The sequence below is a fragment of the Oncorhynchus mykiss genome, chromosome 25 (assembly GCF_057628025.1).
Source record: "Oncorhynchus mykiss isolate SJ-2025 chromosome 25, ASM5762802v1, whole genome shotgun sequence".
NCBI classification, from domain to species: Eukaryota; Metazoa; Chordata; class Actinopteri; order Salmoniformes; family Salmonidae; genus Oncorhynchus; species Oncorhynchus mykiss.
Window position 1 is genome coordinate 80,658,069 of NC_143046.1, and position 26,028 is coordinate 80,684,096.

The 26,028-nt window shown below is 44.0% G+C and overlaps 1 protein-coding gene across 1 annotated transcript; it reads left to right on the plus strand.

Moving 5' to 3' along the window:
- The first annotated feature begins 433 nt into the window (after nt 1-433).
- On the plus strand, nt 434-20,392 carry LOC110505824 (synaptosomal-associated protein 23). Its single transcript, XM_021585279.3, has 8 exons — nt 434-945; nt 5,479-5,593; nt 12,749-12,790; nt 14,477-14,525; nt 14,706-14,823; nt 17,744-17,911; nt 19,071-19,215; nt 19,579-20,392. Exons 2-8 carry the CDS (start codon nt 5,537-5,539, stop codon nt 19,639-19,641), a joined length of 642 nt encoding a protein of 213 aa, XP_021440954.2. The 5' UTR covers nt 434-945; nt 5,479-5,536; the 3' UTR covers nt 19,642-20,392.
- Nucleotides 20,393-26,028: the final 5,636 nt, after the last annotated feature.

The following is a 26,028-nucleotide window of genomic DNA, read 5'->3' on the forward strand; positions in this document are numbered from 1 at the left end:
TTTTAGACCACTGCGCCACTACAGTAAATAAAATCAAATGTGCAGGTTTTTAAATAGAGCAAAAGGCCAGGGATAGATTTTCCAGAAAGAATTGCAATATGGGAAATATATAGAGAAGAATATTAGAGTAAAAAAAACTATGTGCACTCAAATGGATAAAATCTATAAGGCCATGGGGACTTTTGGTATACGGTGCTCTTTGAATATGGGTGGTGTGTGGGACTGGAAGAAAAACAATGAGGATAACAGCCACCACAAATGTTTTTTTTTTTTATGTATGGTGGGGTTTTCTTAGATTTCAGACAAACAAAGAGGTGTAACGGGTTCACACAAAAATATGTTGCATAAAGCTTACTTAATTATTACATATTTTAACCAATCAGGCCCTCGAGGACTGGAGTTGCCCACCCTGCAGGTGTCCACTCACCTAAATACATCATATTAATTCATGAGATAGCTCACCACTTACTTACTTTTCCCATCAATGCACTCTTGAAGAACAGAAGGAGGAACTTGATTAAAAATGCATTCATTTCCTTGGCATTCCGAAATACAAATGCCAACGCATTAAGGCTTCGTTCATAAGGGCTCAAAAGTATATATATTTTTTGAGAGAAGTGGTAGAAATTAGTTGACTGACAATTTTTTTTAGAAAATTGATGTTTCATATTAAGTTCAACTGACAGGAATATAAGATTTATTTGGTATATAATCAACTTGTGATCAAAGGTCAAAACAATAACCACAACTTCTGCTGTGTGGGAAGAAGGCTACAGAAACGCTGTTGTTTTAGGTGCGCTCCAACGCATGCGCAAAATCGCTTTCCTCCACTTGTGGAAACAGGATATGCGCTTCGTCGACACCATCTAAAGGAATTTCAGAAATTGCAAATATCACGTACAGATAACCAAAAAGAGGAGTCCTTTCTATTTGAGAAGCTTAGCAGTAAGTAGCTGTCATTCAGAAGACAACCGTCTTTCAGTATGTGTTCATCAGTCAAATTATCATCTGACGGGGAGTTTTATGCGACTGAGTTGTGTTGAAGAGGAACTAGCGTCCACTGCTCGCATAGTGGCACCTTGAGCTAGCCAACAGTACAAAAAAACTTTACAGGAATAACTTTTTATTTACGTCATACGAAATAACTAAGTTAGTCCAGTGCAAGTAAACTTTGTTAACAATGTTTTCAAGGTATTGCAACTCAGTTCTGTATTACAGGTTACCCTCGACAACTTTTTCACCAATTTTAGTTTAACTTCGCCAGCTATCTAGGCTAGCTAACAACTCATTGGTTGGGTGTTGTTAGTCTGTCTGCGATCACCTTGCTCGCTCTTGTTACAATAAACGAGTTCGCTACTGAACTTGTAAACTTCTTGCCAACTGACGTCCAGCATATCCAGCTACTTAGCTAACTCATACAATGTCGGCACAGCCACTTTGAGGGTTATGTATTTAAGCAGTAAGGCACGAAAGGCTGTGGTATTGAAGTGATAATGCCCTCGAAGCCGGGTTTGTAGGATATTGGCACGGGTGTTAGGCCCGAGATCAAGTCGAGGCCTGGCAAACTTTGCCAACATATCCTCCAAACACCGGCTTCGAGGTCATTATCACGTTTATACAACGGGTTACCAACATATAACAAATAATGATTGACAAATTTTCATTAACGTTATTTTGGATGATTTATTCATACTATTTCATCCTACCACAAGATATAGTCCCGACATAAGTATTGGGGTGCTACCCAAGCTGGCTGGTCATTCGTTCTATTGGTTGGGTTGCCAGAGACGCGACCCAGTCGGTGTTTAAGCTGTTTTCTAGTGTAATTTATTTGGATACATCCATGGCATAGAACATGTGCGCTCTCATCAATACACTGTTAAGGAGCTAGCCAACGACACAGCTTTTTTTTTTTTTAATAATGACCCCCTTTTCTCACCCTTTTCGTGGTATCCAATTGTTAGTAGTTACTATCTTGTCTCATCGCTACAACTCCCATACCGGCTCGGGGAGACAAAGGTCGAAAGCCACGCGTCCTCCGAAACACAACCCAACCAAGCCGCACTGCTTATTTTAACACAGCGCGCATCCAATTTATCTCCAGACATGCTGTATATATATATATATTTTTTTAAATAAGTTAATTCTAAAGCTTTGTAGTCCTTACCAGTCATCACTGCAACCGCATCAGTGCCCAGGCCGTACAATTTCTCTGTTGGTATCTTTTTGATGGAGCATCTCCTTGATGGCGGCAATGACGGTGTCTGCCTTGCCATCAGGGACTGACATCAGGAACTGGTTGTAAAGGTGTTGTCCCTCTTGATCCATGTATCTGGAAAACATACAAAAATCCATACACAATTTCATTATCAAATTGTATTTGTCACATGCGACGAATACAACAGATGTAGGTAGACCTTACAGTGAAATGCTTACTTACAAGCCCTTAACCAACAATGCAGTTGTAAGAAAAATACACCCCCCCCCCCCCCCACACCAAAAAAGTAACAGAATAATTAAAGAGCAGCAGTAAAATAACAATAGCGAGGCTATATACAGGCTGACAAGGTAAAAATCTGTCGTTCTGCCCCTGAGCAAGGCGGTTCCCCGGGCCCTCTGAGGGGTTGGATTAAATGCGGAAAACGCACTTCAGTTGAACACATTCAGTTCTGAGGACCCATGCTAAATCTTTTCAGTCTCCTGAGGGTGAATAGGTTTTGTGTACTCTCTTCACGACTGTGTTGGTACAGCTGAGCTGTAGTCAATGAACAGCATTCTCACATAGGTGTTCCTATTGTCCAGGTGGGAAAGGGCAGTGTTGAGTGCGATTGAGATGACATTATCAGTGGATCTGTTGGGGCGGTATGCGAATTGGAATGTTTGTGGGATAATAGTGTTGATGTGAGCCATGGCCAGCCTTTCAAAGCACTTCATGGCTACTGACATGAGTGCTATAGGGAGGTAGTCATTTAGGCAGGTTACTTTTGCTTTCCTGGGCACAGGGACTATGGTCATCTGCTAAAAACGTCAGAGGAGACACTTGCCTGTTGGTCCGTGCTTCCTCTGAGCACACGTCCTGGAAATACGTCTGGCCCCGCGGCGTTGTGAATGTTGACCTGTTTAATGGTCTTGCTCACATCAGCTACAGAGAGCGTGATTACACAGTTGACCGGAACAGCTGAGGCTCTCATGCATGCTTCAGTGTTGCTTGCCATGACGCAAGCACAAAAGTCATTAGGCCGCCTGGTAGGCTCACAACACTGGGTAACTCACGGCTGGGTTTCTCTTTTGTAGTCCAAACTAGCTTGCAAACCCAGCCACATCTGATGTAGTCTGATTCAATCTTACTCCTATATTGCTGCATTGCCTGTTTTGATGGTTCGTCTGTGGGCATAGCAGGAATTCTTATAAGCGTCCAGATTGGTGTCCCGCTCTGTGAAAGCGGCAGCTTTAGGCTTTAGCTCGGTGCGGATGTTGCCTGTAATCCATGTCTTCTGGTTGGGATGGTCACTGTGGGGACGACGTTGTCATTGCACTTATTGATGAAGGTGGGTGACTGAGGTGGTATACTCAATGTCATTGGATGAATCCTGGAACATATTCCAGTCTGTGCTAGCAAAACAGTCCTGTAGCGTATCATCTGACCACTTCCGTATTGAGTGAGTCACTGGTACATCCTGCTTTAGTTTTTGCTTGTAAGCTGGAATCGGGAGGATAGAACTATGGCAATTTGCCAAATGGAGGGCGGGGGAGAGCTTTGTGTCTCTGTGTGTGGAGTAAAGTTGGTCTAGAGTTCATTTATCCCCCCCCCCACACACACACACACACACACAGACACACAGCTACAGACACACAGCTATCCACTGACGCAATGTGATCATTCTCGCTCATTTTTCAGAATAAAAGCCTGAAACTATGCCTAAAGACTGTTCACACCATGTGGAAGCCATAGGGAAAGGAATCTGGTTGATATCCCTTTAAATTGAGGGAAGGCATGCAATGGAACAGAGGTTTCAGAAAAACAGCACTTCCTGGTTGGATTTTCCTCAGGTTTTCGCCTGCAATATCAGTTCTATTATACTCACAGACAATATTTTGACAGTTTTGGAAACTTTAGTGTTTTCTATCCTAATCTGCCAATTATATGCATATTCTAGCTTCTGGGCCTGAGAAATGGGCAGTTTCATGGGTACGTTTTTTATCCAAACATCAAAATACTTCCCCCTAGTCTCAAGAGGTTAAACAGCATTCTGTCTGTTTTTCAAGCTCTTTTGTGGGCCTGGCTCCCCAGTGGGTGGGCCTGGCTCCCCAGTGGCTGGTCCTATATCTTCCCAGGACCACCCATGGCTGCAGTCCTGCCCAGTCATGTGAAATCCATAGATTAGGACCTAATACAGTTCTTTCAATTAACTGTACAATTCATATAAGGACATCGATCTTTGAAATTGTTACATTTTATATTTTGGTTAGTATACTTTGAACTACTAAAATAGTGACTTTTGTCAGACCGCATAGGCAGCAGCTCTATAGAGATGATTACTTGAAATAAAATAATTTCATCAAATTAAACAATATACACAACTTAAATATTCAATACTGTGAGTTTATTGCGATATGATGTTTCGAACGTATTGCTCACCATATGTCTACTGCAGAGGGACTAGAGAGAGCCATGAGAAAACGAGTTTTGATCAGTTATGGAAATAAGTGTAAAACAAATTGGCTTCTCGTTTAAAAAGGAGATGGCGAACAAGCTGTGGAGGAAAAATACTGGAGTTTTGGTGCAGGTACAGCCAACTGGAGAAATATGAATAATATTGGGACTTAGGCTACATTTTTGACGGTAAATAGTTGACAAACTGTATAATTGTTTGCCCCCATCACTACATTCTAAGCCGTATGCTAGTTTTAGATATTGGACACACTGAAACGTGTCTAAAAACACTCTGTCATGGTGGAGAATCTGGTGCAGCTTGTCCACACCAAGCGTTTCATCATTCAGTGCTGTGTGTTCCTGACTGGCATGTTAATGATGTTTCAAACACATCTTCATTTCTCTATCAGCCTCTCCTTATCACCAGCCTCCTCATTGTAACCGTGCTGTCTGCATAATGACACCAAGCCATTATGGTACTGACAAGGAACTAGCCTACTGCTGTCTGTAGGCACAGAAAAATGCTGCTCATTTGTCCGTCGGTCAACTTTTTTTGTTTCCTTTTCCACACAACATTCAAACCCCATAGACCCCTCTGCTGCCAGGAAAGGAATCTAATTTTCCCACTTTGTTGAGACGAAAGTTGAACCATTGTTTTTTTGTAAAGTTACATAGTATGTTGATTCTGTCCGCAAAGTTCAATGGTACCTTTCAGTCATGTTCAAATGGATATCTGTATTCTTGAAACTTAACTTATGAACCCTTCTCTCCCCTTGAACCCTTCTCTCTCGGCCCTTCTATCCGGCCACCCCTCTCTCCCCCAGGCCTCAGAGTGTAGAGCTTGGTGTGACAGGAGGAGCCTCCAACTTCGACAGCAGTAAAATGGCGGATATGTCAGCGGAAGAGATCACCGTGAGGGCCAACCAAGTGACCGATGAGGTACAGCTGCCACCCGTATCCATGGAGACACTATAGGAATGCTGGGAATGGGGGAAGTGTTATGTGGCAGTATTAGCTTCGCTCCTGTGTCAACTCCTATAGAGAAGCAGTAACACGTTGATGGGGGAAAATACAGTGCCTTGCGAAAGTATTCGCCCCCCTTGAACTTTGCGACCTTTTGCCACATTTCAGGCTTCAAACATAAATATATAAAACTGTATTTTTTTGTGAAGAATCAACAACAAGTGGGACACAATCATGAAGTGGAACAACATTTATTGGATATTTCAAACTTTTTTAACAAATCAAAAACTGAAAAATTGGGCGTGCAAAATTATTCAGCCCCCTTAAGTTAATACTTTGTAGCGCCACCTTTTGCTGCGATTACAGCTGTAAGTCGCTTGGGGTATGTCTCTATCAGTTTTGCACATCGAGAGACTGACATTTTTTCCCATTCCTCTTTGCAAAACAGCTCGAGCTCAGTGAGGTTGGATGGAGAGCATTTGTGAACAGCAGTTTTCAGTTCTTTCCACAGATTCTCGATTGGATTCAGGTCTGGACTTTGACTTGGCCATTATGTTTGAAGCCTGAAATGTGGCAAAAGGTTGCAAAGTTCAAGGGGGCCGAATACTTTCGCAAGGCACTGTATCTTACGCTTTGCTGAGCACATCTAAGAAAATAATTTATTCAGATCTAAGTTTGTGTACTGTTCTGTTAATCTCTCTGGGACGCTTGCGTCCCACTTGGCCAAAAGCCAGGGAAAATGCAGAGCGCCAAATTCCAATAAATTACTATAAAAATCAAACGTTCATTAAATCACACATGCAAGATAGCAAACTAAAGCTACACTCGTTGTGAATCCAGCCAAAATGTCAGATTTCAAAAAGGCTTTTCGGCGAAAGCATAAGATGCTATTATCTGATGATAGCACAACAGCAAACAATGAGAGAGTAGCATATTTCAACCCTGCAGGCGCGACACAAAACGCAGAAATAAAATATAAATCATGCCTTACCTTTGACGAGCTTCTTTTGTTGGCACTCCAATATGTCCCATAAACATCACAAATGGTCCTTTTGTTCGATTAATTCCATCCATATATATCCAAAATGTCAATTTATTTGGCGCGTTCCAACGTCACTTCAAAATATCTCAAAAGTTACCTGTAAACATTGCCAAAACATTTCAAACTACTTTTGTAATACAACTTTAGGTATTTTTAAACGTAAATCATCGATAAAATTGAAGACGGGATGATCTGTGTTCAATACAAAAAGAAAACAAACTGACACTACTTTTCTGGTCACGTGCCTCTCTCAGACAGTCCACTTCAAGTGACTCTCATTCAAGATGGCCGTACTTCTTCATTACACAAAGGAAAAACCTCAACCAATTTCTAAAGACTGGTGGAAGCGGTAGGAACTGCAAGCAAGTCCCTTAGAAACACTGGTTTCCCAATGAAAACAGATTGAAATGACAGTGACCCCCGCCATTTTGATTTATCTGTATCTCTTACCTACCTGTTTGTCTGTCTCTTTCTCTCCTTGCTGCCTGACTTGACCGACTGATACCTATGTACTGGGTTTAGTCCAACATGGCATGGGGTAAACTGTCATAGTAACCTGCCTAATGTACCACACATCAGGGTTCTCCCCAAATAATCTGAGGGGGGCTGTGCCACCTTGTGGCTTGTCGTTCTGTGTGAGAAATATTCCAAACAGACTCTGGGATAGTTGTAGGATGATAGAACCCAAATTCATACACATTTTTTATGTACAGTTGCATCTGATGCAACCGATGAGAACGTTTAACTTAAAATATTGATAGACTTCCTAGAACTGTTCGCCCGGCCGAACTGAGCAATAGGGGGAGAAGGACCTTGGTCAGGAAGGTGACCAAAAACCCAATGGTCATTCTGACAGAGCTCTAGAGTTCCTCTGTGGAGATGGGATAAACTTTAGGAAGGAGAACCATCTCTGCAGCACTCAGCAAATCAGGCCTTTATGGTAGAGTGGCCAGACGGAAGCCACTCTTCAGTAAAAGGCACATGACAGCCCGCTGAAGTTTTGCCAAAAGGCACCTAAAGGACTCTCAGACCATGAGAAACAAGATTATCTGGTCTGTTGAAACCAAAATGTAACTCTTTGGCCTGAATGCCAAGCGTCACAACTGGAGGTAAACGGGCACCATCCCTACAGTGAAGCATGGTGGTGGCAGCATCATGCTGTGGGGAGACTAGTCAGGATCGAGAAGATGAACGGAGCAAAGCACAGAGATCCTTGATGAAAGCCTGCTCCAGAGCACTCAGGACCTCAGACTGGGGCGAAGGTTCACCTTCCAACAGGACAACGACCCTAAGCACACAGCCATGACAACATAAGAGTGGCTTCAGGACAAGTCTCAATGTCCTTGAGTGGCCCAGCCAGAGCCCGGACTTGAACCCGATCGAACATCTCTTGAGACATGAAAATAGCTGTGCAGCGACGCTCCCCATCCAACCTGACAGAGCTTGAGAGAATCTGCAGAGAAGAATGGGAGAAACCCCCCAAATACCGATGTGCCAAGCTTGCCCAAGAAGAATCGCTGCCAAAGGTGCTCCAACAAAGTACAGAGTAAAGGGTCTGAATAATTATGTAAAACAAAATATATATATATATATATATATATATATATATATATATACATACATACATACATACATACATACATACATACATACATACATACATACATACATACATACATACATACATACATACACTGCTCAAAAAAATAAAGGGAACACTTAAACACACAATGTAACTCCAAGTCAATCACACTTCTGTGAAATCAAACTGTCCACCTAGGAAGCAACACTGATTGACAATACATTTCACATGCTGTTGTGCAAATGGAATAGACAACAGGTGGAAATTATAAGCAATTAGCAAGACACCCCCCAATAAAGGAGTGGTTCTGCAGTTCCACTTCTCAGTTCCTATGCTTCCTGGCTGATGTTTTGGTCACTTTTGAATGCTGGCGGTGCTTTCACTCTAGTGGTAGCATGAGACGGAGTCTACAACCCACACAAGAGGCTCAGGAAGTGCAGCTCATCCAGGGTGGCACATCAATGCGAGCTGTGGCAAGAAGGTTTGCTGTGTCTGTCAGCGTAGTGTCCAGAGCATGGAGGTGCTACCAGGAGACAGGCCAGTACATCAGGAGACGTGGAGGAGGCCGTAGGAGGGCAACAACCCAGCAGCAGGACCGCTACCTCCGCCTTTGTGCAAGGAGGAACAGGAGGAGCACTGCCAGAGCCCTGCAAAATGACCTCCAGCAGGTCACAAATGTGCATGTGTCTGCTCAAACGGTCAGAAACAGACTCCATGAGGGTGGTATGAGGGCCCGATGTCCACAGGTGGGGGTTGTGCTTACAGCCCAACACCATGCAGTTTGGCATTTGCCAGAGAACACCAAGATTGGCAAATTCGCCACTGGCGCCCTGTGCTCTTCACAGATGAAAGCAGGTTCACACTGAGCACATGTGACAGAGTCTGGAGACGCCGTGGAGAACGTTCTGCTGCCTGCAACATCCTCCAGCATGACTGGTTTGGCGGTGGGTCAGTCATGGTGTGGGGTGGCATTTCTTTGGGGAGCCGCACAGCCCTCCATGTGCTCACCAGAGGTAGCCTGACTGCCATTATGTACCGAGATGAGATCACCCCTTGTGAGACCATATGCTGGTGCAGTTGGCCCTGGGTTCCTCCTAATGCAAGACAATGCTAGACACTCATGTGGCTGGAGTGTGTCAGCAGTTCCTGCAAGAGGAAGGCATTGATGCTATGGACTGGCCCGCCCGTTCCCCAGACCTGAATCCATTTGAGCACATCTGGGACATCATGTCTCGCTCCATCCACCAACGCCACGTTGCACCACAGACTGTCCAGGAGTTGGCAGATGCTTTAGTCCAGGTCTGGGAGGAGATCCCTCAGGAGACCATCCGCCACCTCATCAGGAGCATGCCCAGGCATTGTAGGGAGGTCATACAGGCACGTGGAGGCCACAGACACTACTGAGCCTCCATTTTGACTTGTTTTAAGGACATTACATCAAAGTTGGATCAGCCTGTAGTGTGGTTTTTCCACTTTAATTTTGAGTGTGACTCCAAATCCAGACCTCCATGGGTTGATAAATTTTATTTCCATTGATAATTTGTGTGTGATTTTGTTGTCAGCACATTCAACTATGTAAAGAAAGTATTTAATAAGAATATTTAATTCATTCAGATCTAGGATGTGTTAGTGTTCCCTTTATTTTTTTGAGCAGTGTGTATTTTTTAAAAACTGTTTTTGATTTGTCATTATGGGGTATTGTGTGTAGATTGATGGGGTCCACATTAACAATGTGGAAAGTCAAGGGGTCAGAATACTTTCTGAATGCACTGTATGATACAGTTGAAGTGGGAAGTTTACATACGCTTAGGTTGGCGTCATTAAAACTCGTTTTTCAACCACTCCACAAATGTCTTGTTAACAAACTGTCTGTACAGCTGTTGTATTTGGCGCATGTGACGAATACAAATCAAATTGAATCTACTTTTGACTGGTACTGTGTTTTTTCTTCTTAATTTGGCTCTGTAGTCCAGCACTTTGAATTTGAAAAGATAGAATGACGCTGCGGTTAGTGCCGCCTGTCAGCTTTCATTTGAGGCTATGTTCACCCATATCGGGTGAATCGTTTTAGAAATTACAGCACTTTTTTACATAGTCCAAATGTATTGAAGTAGTGAAAAGTTTAGTATTTGGGACTGTAATAATATGTCGACGATAAATAAACAATGCAGGGGACTAGAGGACTAGAATTAACGATGAACTGAAAAACAACTATTTCCATTGGTCTGTAAAGCTGTCAGTCCTGAATCGTCTGCATGTTGAGTCAGGAGCAGAACTTATTTGGCCATTGACCCAGTTGTACTGCAAGGACCTCTAATTGGTCAACCACAGGAAAGGGTGGGGGGTTAAATGACATCCTGTTACTTTGTTCAGAATCAATGAGGACAGGGGAGCATGCAGCTACCATCTACCACCCATCATGATTTGTTCTCTCCCCCCCCCCCCCCCCCCCCCCCCGATATGCTTTGGGGTCTGTGTTATTGAAGAGTAACATCAACTGTTAACAGTACCATATTTCTAGCATGTGTTGATTCAATTGCTGGTTGTTTTGGTTGTTTTGATTTTTGGAATCAACTTAATGGTCTATTTTGGTTAATGGCCTTGTGGTGCCCTGGTGGATTTGGATTGGGCATCTCTTGGGGGGGGGGATTCATGAAATTCAAGACCTGGTGACACACTCACTGTGAATGACTCTTGCCTGGCTCTCATGGTCCCTGTTCGGTTGACCATTTGAAAAATGGTGATTATCATTTAAGGCTCTAGATTTTAGGAACAGTCAGTTACAGGTGTTCAACCCAAACGGGAGCACAGCCCCCCTCTGGGACACCCCCCTCAATAATCAGAACCACCTTAAATGATCCTGGGAGGAACCCTTCACACACACAGATAGAGATGGGTATGAATGGTTCGGACACAAAGCAGGCTTAGAAATGTGTCCGAGGGGGTTAATCATTTTCAACTCTATGTTGAGGTGATATGGTATAACAGTTCATGCTGATTACGTCGTCATGCCCCGAGTAATCATTTCCCCCTCTACCTTCTCTGCTGTAGGCTACGCCTTTCAGTCATGTTATTAATAGGGCGTCTCACCTGACTCGCCTGCACTGACTGCATTCCATCATAACGTTGTCATGTGACCTGGTGCTGCTGCTCTGTGGGACTGTGCTGCTGCTCTGTGGGACGGTGCTGTTGCTCTGTGGGATGGTGCTGTTGCTCTGTGGGACTGTGCTGCTGCTCTGTGGGACTGTGCTGCTGCTCTGTGGGATGGTGCTGTTGCTCTGTGGGACTGTGCTGCTGCTCTGTGGGACTGTGCTGCTGCTCTGTGGGTCTGTGCTGCTGCTCTGTGGGTCTGTGCTGCTGCTCTGTGGGACTGTACTGCTGCTCTGTGGGTCTGTGATGCTGCTCTGTGGGTCTGTGCTGCTGCTCTGTGGGACTGTGCTGCTGCTCTATGGGTCTGTGCTGCTGCTCTGTGGGACTGTGCTGCTGCTCTATGGGTCTGTGCTGCTGCTCTATGGGTCTGTGCTGCTGCTCTGTGGGATGGTGCTGTTGCTCTGTGGGACTGTGCTGCTGCTCTGTGGGTCTGTGCTGCTGCTCTGTGGGACTGTACTGCTGCTCTGTGGGTCTGTGCTGCTGCTCTGTGGGTCTGTGCTGCTGCTCTGTGGGACTGTGCTGCTGCTCTATGGGTCTGTGCTGCTGCTCTGTGGGACTGTGCTGCTGCTCTATGGGTCTGTGCTGCTGCTCTATGGGTCTGTGCTGCTGCTCTGTGGGATGGTGCTGTTGCTCTGTGGGACTGTGCTGCTGCTCTGTGGGTCTGTGCTGCTGCTCTGTGGGTCTGTGCTGCTGCTCTGTGGGACTGTGCTGCTGCTCTATGGGTCTGTGCTGCTGCTCTGTGGGACGGTGCTGCTGCTCTGTGGGAGATGGTTAATCTACCTGACCAGGCACAGTTCAGCCATATGTCAACTACTTAAGATCTGAGTCTCTGTGGGCCTGTTAAATAGAGAACCATGTGTCGGGCTCACCTAACAGATTTTAAAATTAGAACAATTCACAATAGGCTTTGCGCCTGTCCTGGGAATTGAGTACTACCCAAGAAGCATTTCAAATTACCTAGGCTCTAGTCTAGAGCCTTTTTTTCGTGTATGTCTGTACCCCTGAAAGACTCAATCAAAACAAGGATAAAGGACTCTGTAAGGTGTCTATCATTTGTGTCTGTTCAGCTGTCATGTTCTACAGGCTAAGTAACACTCTATTGCGCTATCAATCAAATGTATTTTATATATTTTATAAAGCACTTTTTTACATCAACAGTTGTCAATAAGTTTTTAACACAGCCTAAAACTCCCAAAAGAGCAAACAATGCAGATGTAGAATCACAGGGAAAAACTCTAGAAAAACAGGAACCTAGGAAGAAGCCTAGAGAGGAACCAGGCAGTCCTCTTCTGGCTGAGCCTATTACCTAGTGGTACCTTACAATAAGACCTTATTGTGTCTATTTTGTCCTCTACAGTCCTTGGAGTGCACCAGGCGGATGCTACAGATGGCCGAGGAGGTGAGACAAACGTTGTTATTGCTCTAACAGTCTAGCCCAACACAAGCCCTCTGTCAATACATACAGAAAGAAGTGCACTGAACAAAAATATTTTAGCAATTTCAAATATTTCACGGAGTTAGTTCATGTAAGGAAATCAGTCAATTTAAGTAAATGAATTAAGCCCTAAGCTATGGATTTCACATGACTGGGAATACAAATGCATGAAAGGTAAGGCCTGTGGATCAGAACCAGTCAGTATCTGGTCTGCAGCAGGATCAAGCTGTTGACTGGGGCCTGTGGAATGTTGTCCCACTCTTCAATGGCTGTGCGACGATCCAGCACATCCCAAACATGCTCAATGGGTGACATGTCTGGTGAGTATGTATACCATGGAAGAACTGGGACATTTTCAGCTTCCAGGAATTGTGTACAGATCCTTGCGATATGGAGCCGTGCATTTTCATTCTGGAACGTGAGGTGATGGTGGCGGAGGAATGGCACAACACTGGGCCTCGTCACAGTATCGCTGTGCATTCAAATTGCTGTCGATAAAATGCAATTGTGTTCATTGTTCGTAGCTAATGCCTGCCCATACATTGCCCCATGGTGGCGGTGGGGTTCTCTGTTCACAACGTTGACATCAGCAAACCACTCGCCCAAACTTCACCATACACGCTGTCTGCTATCTGTCCGGTACAGTTGAAACTGTGATTGATCCATGAAGAGCACACTTCTCCAGCGTGCCAGTGGCCATCGAAGTTGTGTCTTTGTCCCCTGTGAATTTGGTTACGACATCAAACTACAGTCAGGTCAAGACTCTTGAGGACAAAGAGCACGCAGATTAGCTTCTCTGAGATGAATTTCTGCACAAACTGTCAGAAACCTTGAAACTGTGGATTTGCACATCCCATCAGATGTCCGGGTGGCTCGTCTCAGACGATCCCGCAGGTGAAGAAGCCGGATGTGGAGGTCCTGGGCTGGCATGGTTACACGTGGTTGTGAGGCTGGTTGTACGTACAAGCCAAATTCTCTAAAATGAGGGTGGTGGTGGCTTATGGTAGAGAAATTCACTGGCAACAGCTCTGTTGGACATTCCTGCAGTCAGCATGCCAATTGCACACTCCCTCAACTTGAGATTTGTAGCATTGTGGTGGGAGACAACTGCACATTTTAGTGGCCTTTTATTGTCCCCAGCACAAGGTGCACCTTTTTATTTATTTTTATTTTACCTTTATTTAACCAGGCAAGTCAGTTAAGAACAAATTCTTATTTTCAATGACGGCCTGGGAACAGTGGGTTAACTGCCTGTTCAGGGGCAGAACGACAGATTTGTACCTTGTCAGCTCGGGGGTTTGAACTCGCAACCTTCCGGTTACTAGTCCAACACTCTAACCACTAGGCTACCCTGCCGCCCCTGTGTAGTGATCATGCTGTTCAATCAGCTTCTTGATATGCCTGTCAGGTGGATGGATTATCTTGGCAAAGGAGAAATCCTCACTAACAGGGATGTAAACAAATTTGTGCACAAAATTTTTGAGATTTCTTTTGTGTGTTTGGAAAAGGTCTGGGATGTTTTATTTCAGCTCATGGGACCAACACTTTACATGTTGTGTTTTATATTTTACTTCAGCATATTTCTGTGTTGCTGAAGTTAGCTGCATTGTGGTCTTTGAATTCCTAATGTGGTGCTTGACCTGTGTTCAGACCAGGGAGACTGGTGTCAACACCATCGACATGCTGGACCAACAGGGAGGTGAGTCGGAGTTCACTACAGAGCACCAGCTCTTAAGAATGACATCTTTTTTTTTTTTTACAGAACATCTTATTGTTAAAACCAGTTTTGTAACTTGGTTTAAATAAATCAATTAATATGGTTTTAGTGTTTCATTTCCCTGAGATGGGTCTTTGCTGTTTTGTCCTGGTTGCATGACAGAGCAACTGAGACGTACAGAGGAGGGTATGGACCAGATCAACGAGGACATGAGGAAGGCTGAGAAGAACCTGACTGACCTGTCCAAGTGCTGTGGCCTCTGTGTCTGCCCCTGTGACAGGTACTGGACACCCCTCTTACCACCAAACTATAACACAAGCGTAGCACGTCAGTTTTTTTTTCTCTCTCTCACTTCTGGAAATGAGTCATGTGACTTTCTGTGTTGTACTTTGTTCTTGTAATGTTGATTCTGTTTCTTAGAATGTTTACATTTCTATCTTGTAAAGAACAAGAAGGCCCGCTCTCTGTTTATGCTTCCAATTTACCGCTTTAGTGACATGAGGTCAAAACAACGTGCTCATGGGCCTCCCGGTTGGCGCTGTGGTCTAAGGCACCGCATCGCAGTGCTAGCTGTTCCACCAGACAGATTCGAGCCCAGGCTCTGTCACAGCCGGCCGCGACCGGGAGGTCCATGGGGCGACCCACAATTAGCCTAGCTTCCTCCGGGTTAGGGAGGGTTTGGCCGCTAGGGATATCCTTGTCTTATTGCGCACTAGCGACTCCTGTGGCGGCCCGGCGCAGTGCACGCTAACCTGGTCGCCAGGTGCACGGTGTTTCCTCCGACACAGCGCGTATCCAACCCGGAAGCCAATGTGTTAAGAAGCAATGCGGCTTGGTTGGGTTGTGTTTCCAAGGACGCGTGGCTTTCGACCTTCGTCTCTCCCGAGCCCGTACGGGATTTGTAGCGATGAGACAAGATAGTAACTATTGGATACCACGAAAAGGGGGTAAAATTAAATGAAAATTTAAAAAAAACATTTCACCTCACATGACCTTGTGGAAACAATTCAATTATTATGTTATTATTATATTATGTTGGGCGGGTATTCCAACAGTTCCCATGTGACCATCACTCGCGGGTGGCCCTAGAATTATAGTGACCTATCTATTTCAAAAACTTGTGTATCTAATAATTTATCAATGAGATTTAGTAGTACATCCGGACCAGTGAAAATGATGGACACACCTACTCATTCTAGGGTTTATTTTTACTATCTTCTACATTGTATAATAATAGCGAAGACATCAAAACTATGAAATAACACATGGAACCATTTAGTAACCAAAGAAGTGTTAAGCAAATCAAAATATATTTGAGATTTTTCAAGGTAGCCACCCTTTGCCTTGATGACAGCTTTGCACACTCTTGGTATTCTCTCAACCAGCATCACCTGGAATGCTTTTACAACAGTCTTGAAGGAGTTCCCACATATACTGAGCACTTCTTGGCTGCTGGTCACCATAGCAGCTCCCACCTGTAGCACGCGCTCCAGCAGGTATATCTCTCTGGTCACCCCCAAAACCAATTCTTCCTTTGGCCGCCTCTCCTTCCAGTTCTCTGCTGGCAATGACTGGAATGAACTACAAAAACTCAAACTGGAAAACACTTCTCCCTCACTAGCTTTAAGCACCAGCTGTCAGAGCAGCTCACAGATAACTGCACCTGTACATAGCCCATCTATAATTTAGCCCAAACAACTACCTCTTCCCCTACTGTATTTATTTATTTTGCTCCTTTGCACCCCATTATTTTTATTTCTACTTTGCACATTCTTCCACTGCAAATCTACCATTCCAGTGTTTTACTTGCTATATTGTATTTACTTTGCCACCATGGCCTTTTTTTGCCTTTACCTCCCTTATCTCACCTCATTTGCTCACATTGTATATAGACTTATTTTTCTACTGTAACATTGACTGTATGTTTGTTTTACTCCATTTGTAACTCTGTATGTGTCGAACTGCTTTGCTTTATCTTGGACAGGTCGCAATTGTAAATGAGAACTTGTTCTCAACTTGCCTACCTGGTTAAATAAAGGTGAAATAAATAAATAATTCTGCGCTCCAACTCATCATCTATTTCGCAACCAAGCCTCCTTCACTCACGCCGCAAAACTTACCCTAGTAAAACTGACTATCCTACCGATCCTCGACTTCGGCGATGTCACCTACAAAATAGCTTCCAATACTCTACTCAACAAACTGGATGCAGTTTATCACAGTGCCATCCGTTTTGTTACTAAAGCACCTTATACCACCCACCACTGCAACCTGTATGCTCTAGTTGGCTGGCCCTCGCTACATGTTCGTCGCCAGACCCACTGGCTCCAGGTCATCTACAAGTCTATGCTAGGTAAAGCTCCACCTTATCTCAGTTCACTGGTCACGATGGCAACACCCACCCGTAGCACGCGCTGCAGGTGGATCTCACTGATCATCCCTAAAGCCAAAACCTCATTTGGCCGCCTTTCATTCCAGTTCTCTGCTGCCTGTGACTGGAACGAATTGCAAAAATCTGAAGTTGGAGACTTATCTCCCTCACCAACTTTAAACATCTGCTATCTGAGCAGCTAACCGATCGCTGCAGCTGTACATAGTCCATCGGTATATAGCCCACCCAACCCAATTTACCTACCTCATCCCCATACTGTTTATATTTGTTTACTTTTCTGCTCTTTTGCACACCAGTATCTCTACCTGCACATGTTCATCTGATCATTTATCACTCCAGTGTTAATCTGCAAAATTGTAATTATTCGCCTACCTCCTCATGCATTTTGCACACAATGTATATAGATTATTTTTTTCTACTATGTTATTGACTTGTTTATTGTTTACTCCATGTGTAACTAACTCTGTGTTGTCTGTTCACACTGCTATGCTTTATCTTGGCCAGGTCGCAGTTGCAAATGAGAACTTGTTCTCAACTAGCTACCTGGTTAAATAAAGGTGAAATAAAAAACACAAAATACACCCTTTTTTTCAATTTAGAATGATACCCTTAATCTTAATGGCCCGTGATGCCATGATTGAGCATTTGTTTGTAAAGTTACCACCCGTCACCTTGTCTACGAAGGTGCTACGTGGCACCGGTGGAAGCTCTCTTCCCCTGAAGTTGTCCCCTGATTGACGGACTGAATTGATTGACTTGAATGATGGACTGACTAATGATTTAACGGACCGACTTGATTCTCCCTCAGGGTGACATCCATAGAGCATGATTCCAAGTACAAGCGTACCTGGGGAACAGGTGATGGTACAGGAGAGGGAGGGGATGGCTCGGTGGTGTCCAGGCAACCCCCGGGCATTCATAACGGAAAAGCCAACCAGCAGCAGCCCATGGGGGGCTCTGGACCCTACATCAAGAGGTGGGTGAAGCCAGTCAACTGTATAATACACACCTAGTTACAAACGATCAGATTGATCCAACTTGCTTTTGCTCCCTTTGCCCTTTTTTAAAATGTTTGCAGATCTGTAAGGTGGAGGGAATGTGGTGGAAACTCCACAACATAGCTTCTACTTACCCAGTCCTTTCAGATCTGTAAGGTGGAGGGAATGTGGTGGAAACACCACAACATAGCTTCTACTTACCCAGTCCTTTCAGATCTGTAAGGTGGAGGGAATGTGGTGGAAACTCCACAACATAGCTTCTACTTACCCAGTCCTTTCAGATCTGTAAGGTGGAGGGAATGTGGTGGAAACTCCACAACATAGCTTCTACTTACCCAGTCCTTTCAGATCTGTAAGGTGGAGGGAATGTGGTGGAAACTCCACAACATAGCTTCTACTTACCCAGTCCTTTCAGATCTGTAAGGTGGAGGGAATGTGGTGGAAACTCCACAACATAGCTTCTACTTACCCAGTCCTTTCAGATCTGTAAGGTGGAGGGAATGTGGTGGAAACTCCACAACATAGCTTCTACTTACCCAGTCCTTTCAGATCTGTAAGGTGGAGGGAATGTGGTGGAAACTCCACAACATAGCTTCTACTTACCCAGTCCTTTCAGATCTGTAAGGTGGAGGGAATGTGGTGGAAACTCCACAACATAGCTTCTACTTACCCAGTCCTTTCAGATCTGTAAGGTGGAGGGAATGTGGTGGAAACTCCACAACATAGCTTCTACTTACCCAGTCCTTTCAGATCTGTAAGGTGGAGGGAATGTGGTGGAAACTCCACAACATAGCTTCTACTTACCCAGTCCTTTCAGATCTGTAAGGTGGAGGGAATGTGGTGGAAACTCCACAACATAGCTTCTACTTACCCAGTCCTTTCAGATCTGTAAGGTGGAGGGAATGTGGTGGAAACTCCACAACATAGCTTCTACTTACCCAGTCCTTTCAGATCTGTAAGGTGGAGGGAATGTGGTGGAAACTCCACAACATAGCTTCTACTTACCCAGTCCTTTCAGATCTGAAAACACCACACGGTTAGGGTTATCAAGCAAGGGCAAATAGTCTCATGATTGTGTTTTGACACTGTGTGAGAATAGTAGATATGTGCGATCATGTGGCCCCTTAACTCCCCCAGGATTACCAACGATGCTCGGGAGGATGAGATGGAGGAGAACCTGGATCAGGTGGGCAGCATCATAGGGAACCTGAAGAACATGGCCAGTGACATGGGCTCTGAGCTAGACAAGCAGAACAAACACATCGACTGCATCACAGAAAAGGTGGGTTGTCGTCATGGCTGGGCTTGTGTTCTCCATACACTGCCTTACACTCCTAGAGCTTATGATACCATGTTGTGGGGCTTATACTAAATCAAATCAAATTTTATTTGTCACATACACATGGTTAGCAGATGTTAATGTGAGTGTAGCGAAATGCTTGTGCTTCTAGTATGCTCTGACGAAGGTCTTTGTGACCAGTAGCTTTTTCTTGGGTGTGGTACAGTATATTTGTCTTGTGTACCGTACACGAGGATGCCTAACATAGGGCTCTACTGTCAGACGGCCTTCTGTTTCACTAAGAAAGAGTCATGTTGATATTGAGCCACCACTCACCTGGTGTGTGTGTTGTCTCCCCCCCCTCAGGCGGACAGAAACAAAGCACGTATCGATGAAGCCAACCAGCGAGCCAACAAGCTCCTCAAGTAGACCTACGTACCTGCTCCCGATTTTCAAATCATCCACCTTGAATCTCTGCCTCAGCTTCCATGTACATAAACACACTCTCTCTCTCTCTCTCTCTCCTTGAGAACAAAGTAAATCAACCAGGACAAAACCCATGAACCAACACCTACCACTCGTGCCTTTTCTGTAATGATGTAAATATGCTCACACAACACTCTCTTCTACCTTTTTATGACTAGTTCAAAGTTCCTTGCCTGGGTCCCATCCCAAATATGTGACACAGTGAATCACTTTTTCAGGCGTTGTGAGATCTGTGCCCATATTCAGAAAGCCTCTGAGTAGGAGTGCTGATGTAAGATGGTTTATATATATTAATTCAGTCCCTGATAAGCAGTGGAGGCTGTTGAGAGGAGGATGGCTCATAGTAATGGGATAGTATCAAACACATGGTTTCAATGTGCTTGATGCCATTCCATCCACTCATTCCAGCCATTATTTTTGAGCTGTCCCCTAATATGTGCAGTGTGGCTGCCGAAAATATGACCTGGAACATCAGATTCTCACCATCTGTAGCCCCCTGGTGGTCATGGGGTGTCACAGCAGCTGTATGCACCTCAGGCATATGCAGGGAAAAGTTATGAGACAACAGCTCTTCATATCATGTCATTTGGCTCTTGTAACTACTGTTATTGTTTGAAATGTGCATATTTAATTATTCTTATAAAGTACAAATGACTTGTGAATAAAGTTAGGACCTATACCCTTTGAATTGAAATAATGTTTGAACGATCTAATATCTGTTTTATACTTAACAAACTTCTTGAATGGGTTTGTATGGCCTGGGTTCCAGCTATAACACACTGAATGATGAAAACATGTTTTCCTTAGAGTAACAACTAATCATTAACCAAAGATCGTGTCACTGTTAGATTTACCTCTGCTAGCCTGAGTGCCAGTCAGTTTGTGCTATCATGTCAACTCTTTGGCTGGGATTCAATTCGATCATGCTTTGTCAACTATGCACATTTAAAGGCAATGTTTTAACCTCATTTTTTAAATATTTTTATGTCAAGCGCACAATAAGGCTGACCTACCGCGGTTTGGATGGAATCTCTGCTCTTGACCCTCATTGGCTTGACAATGAATGAGCAATGGAGTTGTCAAGAATACAAACCGATCTGGGACCAGGCTACCTCTCTGCCACCAGTGGATCAGATGCTGTACCTCCCCCTCATTGTTATTTCACTCCTTTCTATTTGAACTGCCACGTTTTCACCTGAGAGACGTTAAGTGCCTTTGTCTTGGAAAGATTCCTGTGTTTTAACAGCCTGGTCCCCAAATCATCTCTTCTGTCTGTCAGTAATGTAGGCATGGATTCAATCCGTTACGTCGAAGACCGGCGCTTTAGCGTAATTTTCCCGCGTTTACCGTAAATGCAGTCTCGGCAAACACTGCATATGTCGGCTCAATCGGCAATTACTTTTGAATTTAGATCTCTATGGTGGATCTTCCACGCTATGATTCAATTTATCCTCTTATTCATCCAGAAATGTCCCATATGTTTCTTCATTAAATATTTGTAAGAAAAAACTATGTTAAGTGTTGTTGTTCTGCATTCAGGTATGTTTTGGTTTAGACTGAAAGAAACTGTGATCTAAGGCTGGACATTAACCAAAGTGACATTTGGACTAATCTAGATTGTCATAATATTAGTAGTTTATGCTAGCTATGTTATACTTCTGTCTAGAGTCTGTTGCTTCAACACCAGAGTGAAATAACATTTCAGGGTTACCAACTGTAATGTCAATTCAGCAACTGCATCTTTTTCAGTTAAGAATATGTTGAAGAAAACCGCTTGCTCTATCTGGATTCGGCCCCCTTGAACTTTGCGACCTTTTGCCACATTTCAGGCTTCAAACATAAAGATATAAAACTGTATTTTTTTGTGAAGAATCAACAACACGTGGGACACAATCATGAAGTGGAACGACATTTATTGGATATTTCAAACTTTTTTAACAAATCAAAAACTGAAAAATTGGGCGTGCAAAATTATTCCGCCCCCTTAAGTTAATACTTTGTAGCGCCACCTTTTGCTGCGATTACAGCTGTAAGTCGCTTGGGGTATGTCTCTATCAGTTTTGCACATCGAGAGACTGACATTTTTTCCCATTCCTCCTTGCAAAACAGCTCGAGCTCAGTGAGGTTGGATGGAGAGCATTTGTGAACAGCAGTTTTCAGTTCTTTCCACAGATTATCGATTGGATTCAGGTCTGGACTTTGACTTGGCCATTCTAACACCTGGATATGTTTATTTTTGAACCATTCCATTGTAGATTTTGCTTTATGTTTTGGATCATTGTCTTGTTGGAAGACAAATCTCCGTCCCAGTCAGGTCTTTTGCAGACTCCATCAGGTTTTCTTCCAGATTGGTCCTGTATTTGGCTCCATCCATCTTCCCATCAATTTTAACCATCTTCCCTGTCCCTGCTGAAGAAAATCAGGCTCAAACCATGATGCTGCCACCACCATGTTTGACAGTGGGGATGGTGTGTTCAGCTGTGTTTCTTTTACGCCAAACATAACGTTTTGCATTGTTGCCAAAAAGTTCAATTTTGGTTTCATCTGACCAGAGCACCTTCTTCCACATGTTTGGTGTGTCTCCCAGGTGGCTTGTGGCAAACTTTAAACGACACTTTTTATGGATATCTTTAAGAAATGGCTTTCTTCTTGCCACTCTTCCATAAAGGCCAGATTTGTGCAATATACGACTGATTGTTGTCCTATGGACAGAGTCTCCCACCTCAGCTGTAGATCTCTGCAGTTCATCCAGAGTGATCATGGGCCTCTTGGCTGCATCTCTGATCAGTCTTCTCCTTGTATGAGCTGAAAGTTTAGAGGGACGGCCAGGTCTTGGTAGATTTGCAGTGGTCTGATACTCCTTCCATTTCAATATTATCGCTTGCACAGTGCTCCTTGTGATGTTTAAAGCTTGGGAAATCTTTTTGTATCCAAATCCGGCTTTAAACTTCTTCACAACAGTATCTCGGACCTACCTGGTGTGTTCCTTGTTCTTCATGATGCTCTCTGCGCTTTTAACGGACCTCTGAGACTATCACAGTGCAGGTGCATTTATACGGAGACTTGATTACACACAGGTGGATTGTATTTATCATCATTAGTCATTTAGGTCAACATTGGATCATTCAGAGATCCTCACTGAACTTCTGGAGAGAGTTTGCTGCACTGAAAGTAAAGGGGCTGAATAATTTTGCACGCCCAATTTTTCACTTTTTGATTTGTTAAAAAAGTTTGAAATATCCAATAAATGTCGTTCCACTTCATGATTGTGTCCCACTTGTTGTTGATTGTTCACAAAAAAATACAGTTTTATATCTTTATGTTTGAAGCCTGAAATGTGGCAAAAGGTCGCAAAGTTCAAGGGGGCCGAATACTTTCGCAAGGCACTGTATTGTATTTCTTTACCATCATTTTGACACATTCTTCCATTTTGCATTTTCATACTGTGTGGGTTTTGGAAAAGCAGTCTAGATTTGATTGACCCACAATTATATCCTGGACTTTGACTGACAAAAGTTATTTTTGTCTCATTATCGACCTGTAATTCAAGGTGTTTTGAATGAAACCAAAGTTTGATAGAAGCAATCATATAACTGCAGTCCAAAGTAAAGGATGAATAGGGTAGGCCAAGTTGGTCTAGGCTGAACTCGTGAGAACATCACTATAACACCATATTAACCCTTGTGTGGGTGGTCATGTTTTTGTTATTCACCCAATTTCTGTGGGTCTGATGGACCCAGATCATTATTGGGCTTTTAAAACAACAATTTATGTAAAAATACTTAATACTTAGATGTTGACATATCTTATGTTGACTTATATCAATTACAATCAATATAGACCATACAAGCAGCCTTTGTTTTATTTTTCAATAAAATGTGATTTTGTAAACAAACATCAATTATAATCAAGACATGGGTGGAATAAATCATGTTTATCTTGAACAAATATAAATGAAACAAGGTTTTCATCTCTATTCATGTTTATTGCTTTGAACTGAACAAATTGGAAGGACACATTTTACATACAGTATTTTATGGAAATGATATATGAGCCCCATCGAACACAAATTAAGACCGGTCTACACACCAAGAGGGACAGAGTTCTACTGTGTGTGGTGCAAATGTATTTCTTGCACACTATGTATGTGTTCTGTGTCTTCCTGTCCTTCTTGGGTCCACACACATCACATCACTTCTTGTTGCTCCCAGCTGCAATCTATAATAATGGAAACATTTATTTCAGGATTTTTACTAACACCTCACTCACTCACATATATAGTTACAGCAGACCAAGGTTGGAGAGTCAGACACACACACATGCAACAACATCACTTACACTTACTTCTGGTATTGGAGTTGTTGGTTCTGTGGGTCAGGCGGATGGGGCACCAGCATCCTCCTCCTGAATCCTCCTCACGATGGCTGCAGAAGCTGGGGTCCTTGGGATATGTTTCCTCCTCTGGATTTGAGGTCTTACCAATGCCTTGCCAAGCTTCCCGCGAAAGAGTCATCTCCTCTGGAGCTTCCCTCTGTTCCAATCTGGGTACAACGCCATCCAGATGACAAATAAGGTGTATATTGAGATGTCCAAGATGTTGGAAAATATCAAAAGTGGCCAGGGTTCTTACTTAGTAGCTGTAGCCAGTCACCAGCTTGTCTAAATTGTCCACCCCTCCGTTTGTGGCATTGTAATCCATTATGATTAGTTTTTTGATGTTCCTGGCCACAGATTCTCCCATCCCTATGCAGCGTACTCAAAGTTTTTGCATGTGATGTGGCCACGGAGTCCCTGTGTCATGTCCAGGACATCCCGCATCCCTTGGTTCTTCTCAAGGCTCCTCCATCCCTTGGTTCTTCTCAGGGCTCCTCCGTCCCTTGGTTCTTCTCAGGGCTCCTCCTTCCCTTGGTTCTTCTCAGGGCTCCTCCATCCCTTGGTTCTTCTCAGGGCTCCTCCATCCCTTGGTTCTTCTCAGGGCTCCTCCATCCCATGGTTCTTCTCAGGGCTCCTCCATCCCTTGGTTCTTCTCAGGGCTCCTCCATCCCTTGGTTCTTCTCAGGGCTCCTCCATCTGGTTTCTCTGTATACACTTGCAACTTTCACACATATGATGACAGCATTACAGCAGCCCAGATCTAGTTTCCATATTTTGCGGGTTTAGACGGTATGTACTGCCCCTAAATGGCATAAGCTGCTCATCAACAGTAACGCTGGGCCCAGGGTTGTGAAACGGGGGAAGGCGGTCCACCCACTTGTCCCACACTGACCTGATTGCAGCTAGCTCGTCTCTCTGCACTGACCTGATTGCAGCTAGCTCGTCTCTCTGCACTGACCTGATTGCAGCTAGCTTGTCTCTCTGCACTGACCTGATTGCAGCTAGCTTGTCTCTCTGCACTGACCTGATTGCAGCTAGCTTGTCTCTCTGCACTGACCTGATTGCAGCTAGCTTGCCTCTCTGCCGCCGAGCTGGTCTGGTGTCTCGGTTATTGAAGCGGATAATCCTGGAAATAATGTGGACATTTTCCAGAGACATTGTTGCAAGGAAAAGTTCTCTGCCAGTTTCTGCATCCCACAGGGATTGTGTGGATTCTCCATTGGATCTGAAAACACCAGCAAGGATAAGAACCTCAAAGTATGCATGTAAATGAGTTTGGTCCATCTCCTTCCATCTCTCTCCCAAAACATACCTCCCCTCCAAGTTAGTGCAGTCCAGAATGGATGGTGTCTGGGATGAAAAGTTCAAAAGAAGACTATGTCCTGCACATGAGTAACCACATTATGCCGGGGTGGCTCATTCCTTGGGCAAGAAGGCAAGAAGACCATTCAATTTCACAATGCAGGCTGCTGATGAGCTGGTCCTGGGGCTAGCTGAGGGTCAATCTCAACCTCTTCTTGCAACTCACTGTCAGACTCCAAATTGATCTTCATACGTGACAGGTAGCCTAGTGGTCAGAGCTTTGGGCTAGTAACTGAAAGGTTGCAAGTTCAAATCCCAGAGCTGACAAGGTAAAAATCTGTCATTCTGCCCCTGAACAAGGGCAGTTAACTCACTATGCCGTCATTGAAAATAAGAATTTGTTCTTAACTGACTTAGTTAAATAAAGGTAAAATAAAAAAATATCCACACTAGCTTCTCTCTCTCCTTAGGCCCTCTGAGCAGAGAATATTTTTGCCATACATACATTTTGAAGGTTCCCGTAAGACATTGTGTAGTTTCACACACTACAAAGGGTAGTGCGAGAAAAGCAGCAGACAGGCAGGGAGACAGACAGGCTATGTTGAAACAGCAGGCCCAGGGAGGATGAAGACCGAGTGAAGGCACACACAAACC

Excerpts from the sequence above, each read along its gene's own strand:
- LOC110505824 (XM_021585279.3), top strand. The coding sequence starts at position 5,537 with ATGGCGGATATGTCAGCGGAAGAGATCACCGTGAGGGCCAACCAAGTG. Across the intron at positions 12,791-14,476 it reads TGCTACAGATGGCCGAGGAG|ACCAGGGAGACTGGTGTCAA; the intron begins GTGAGACAAACG and ends ACCTGTGTTCAG. Across the intron at positions 17,912-19,070 it reads TCTGGACCCTACATCAAGAG|GATTACCAACGATGCTCGGG; the intron begins GTGGGTGAAGCC and ends TAACTCCCCCAG.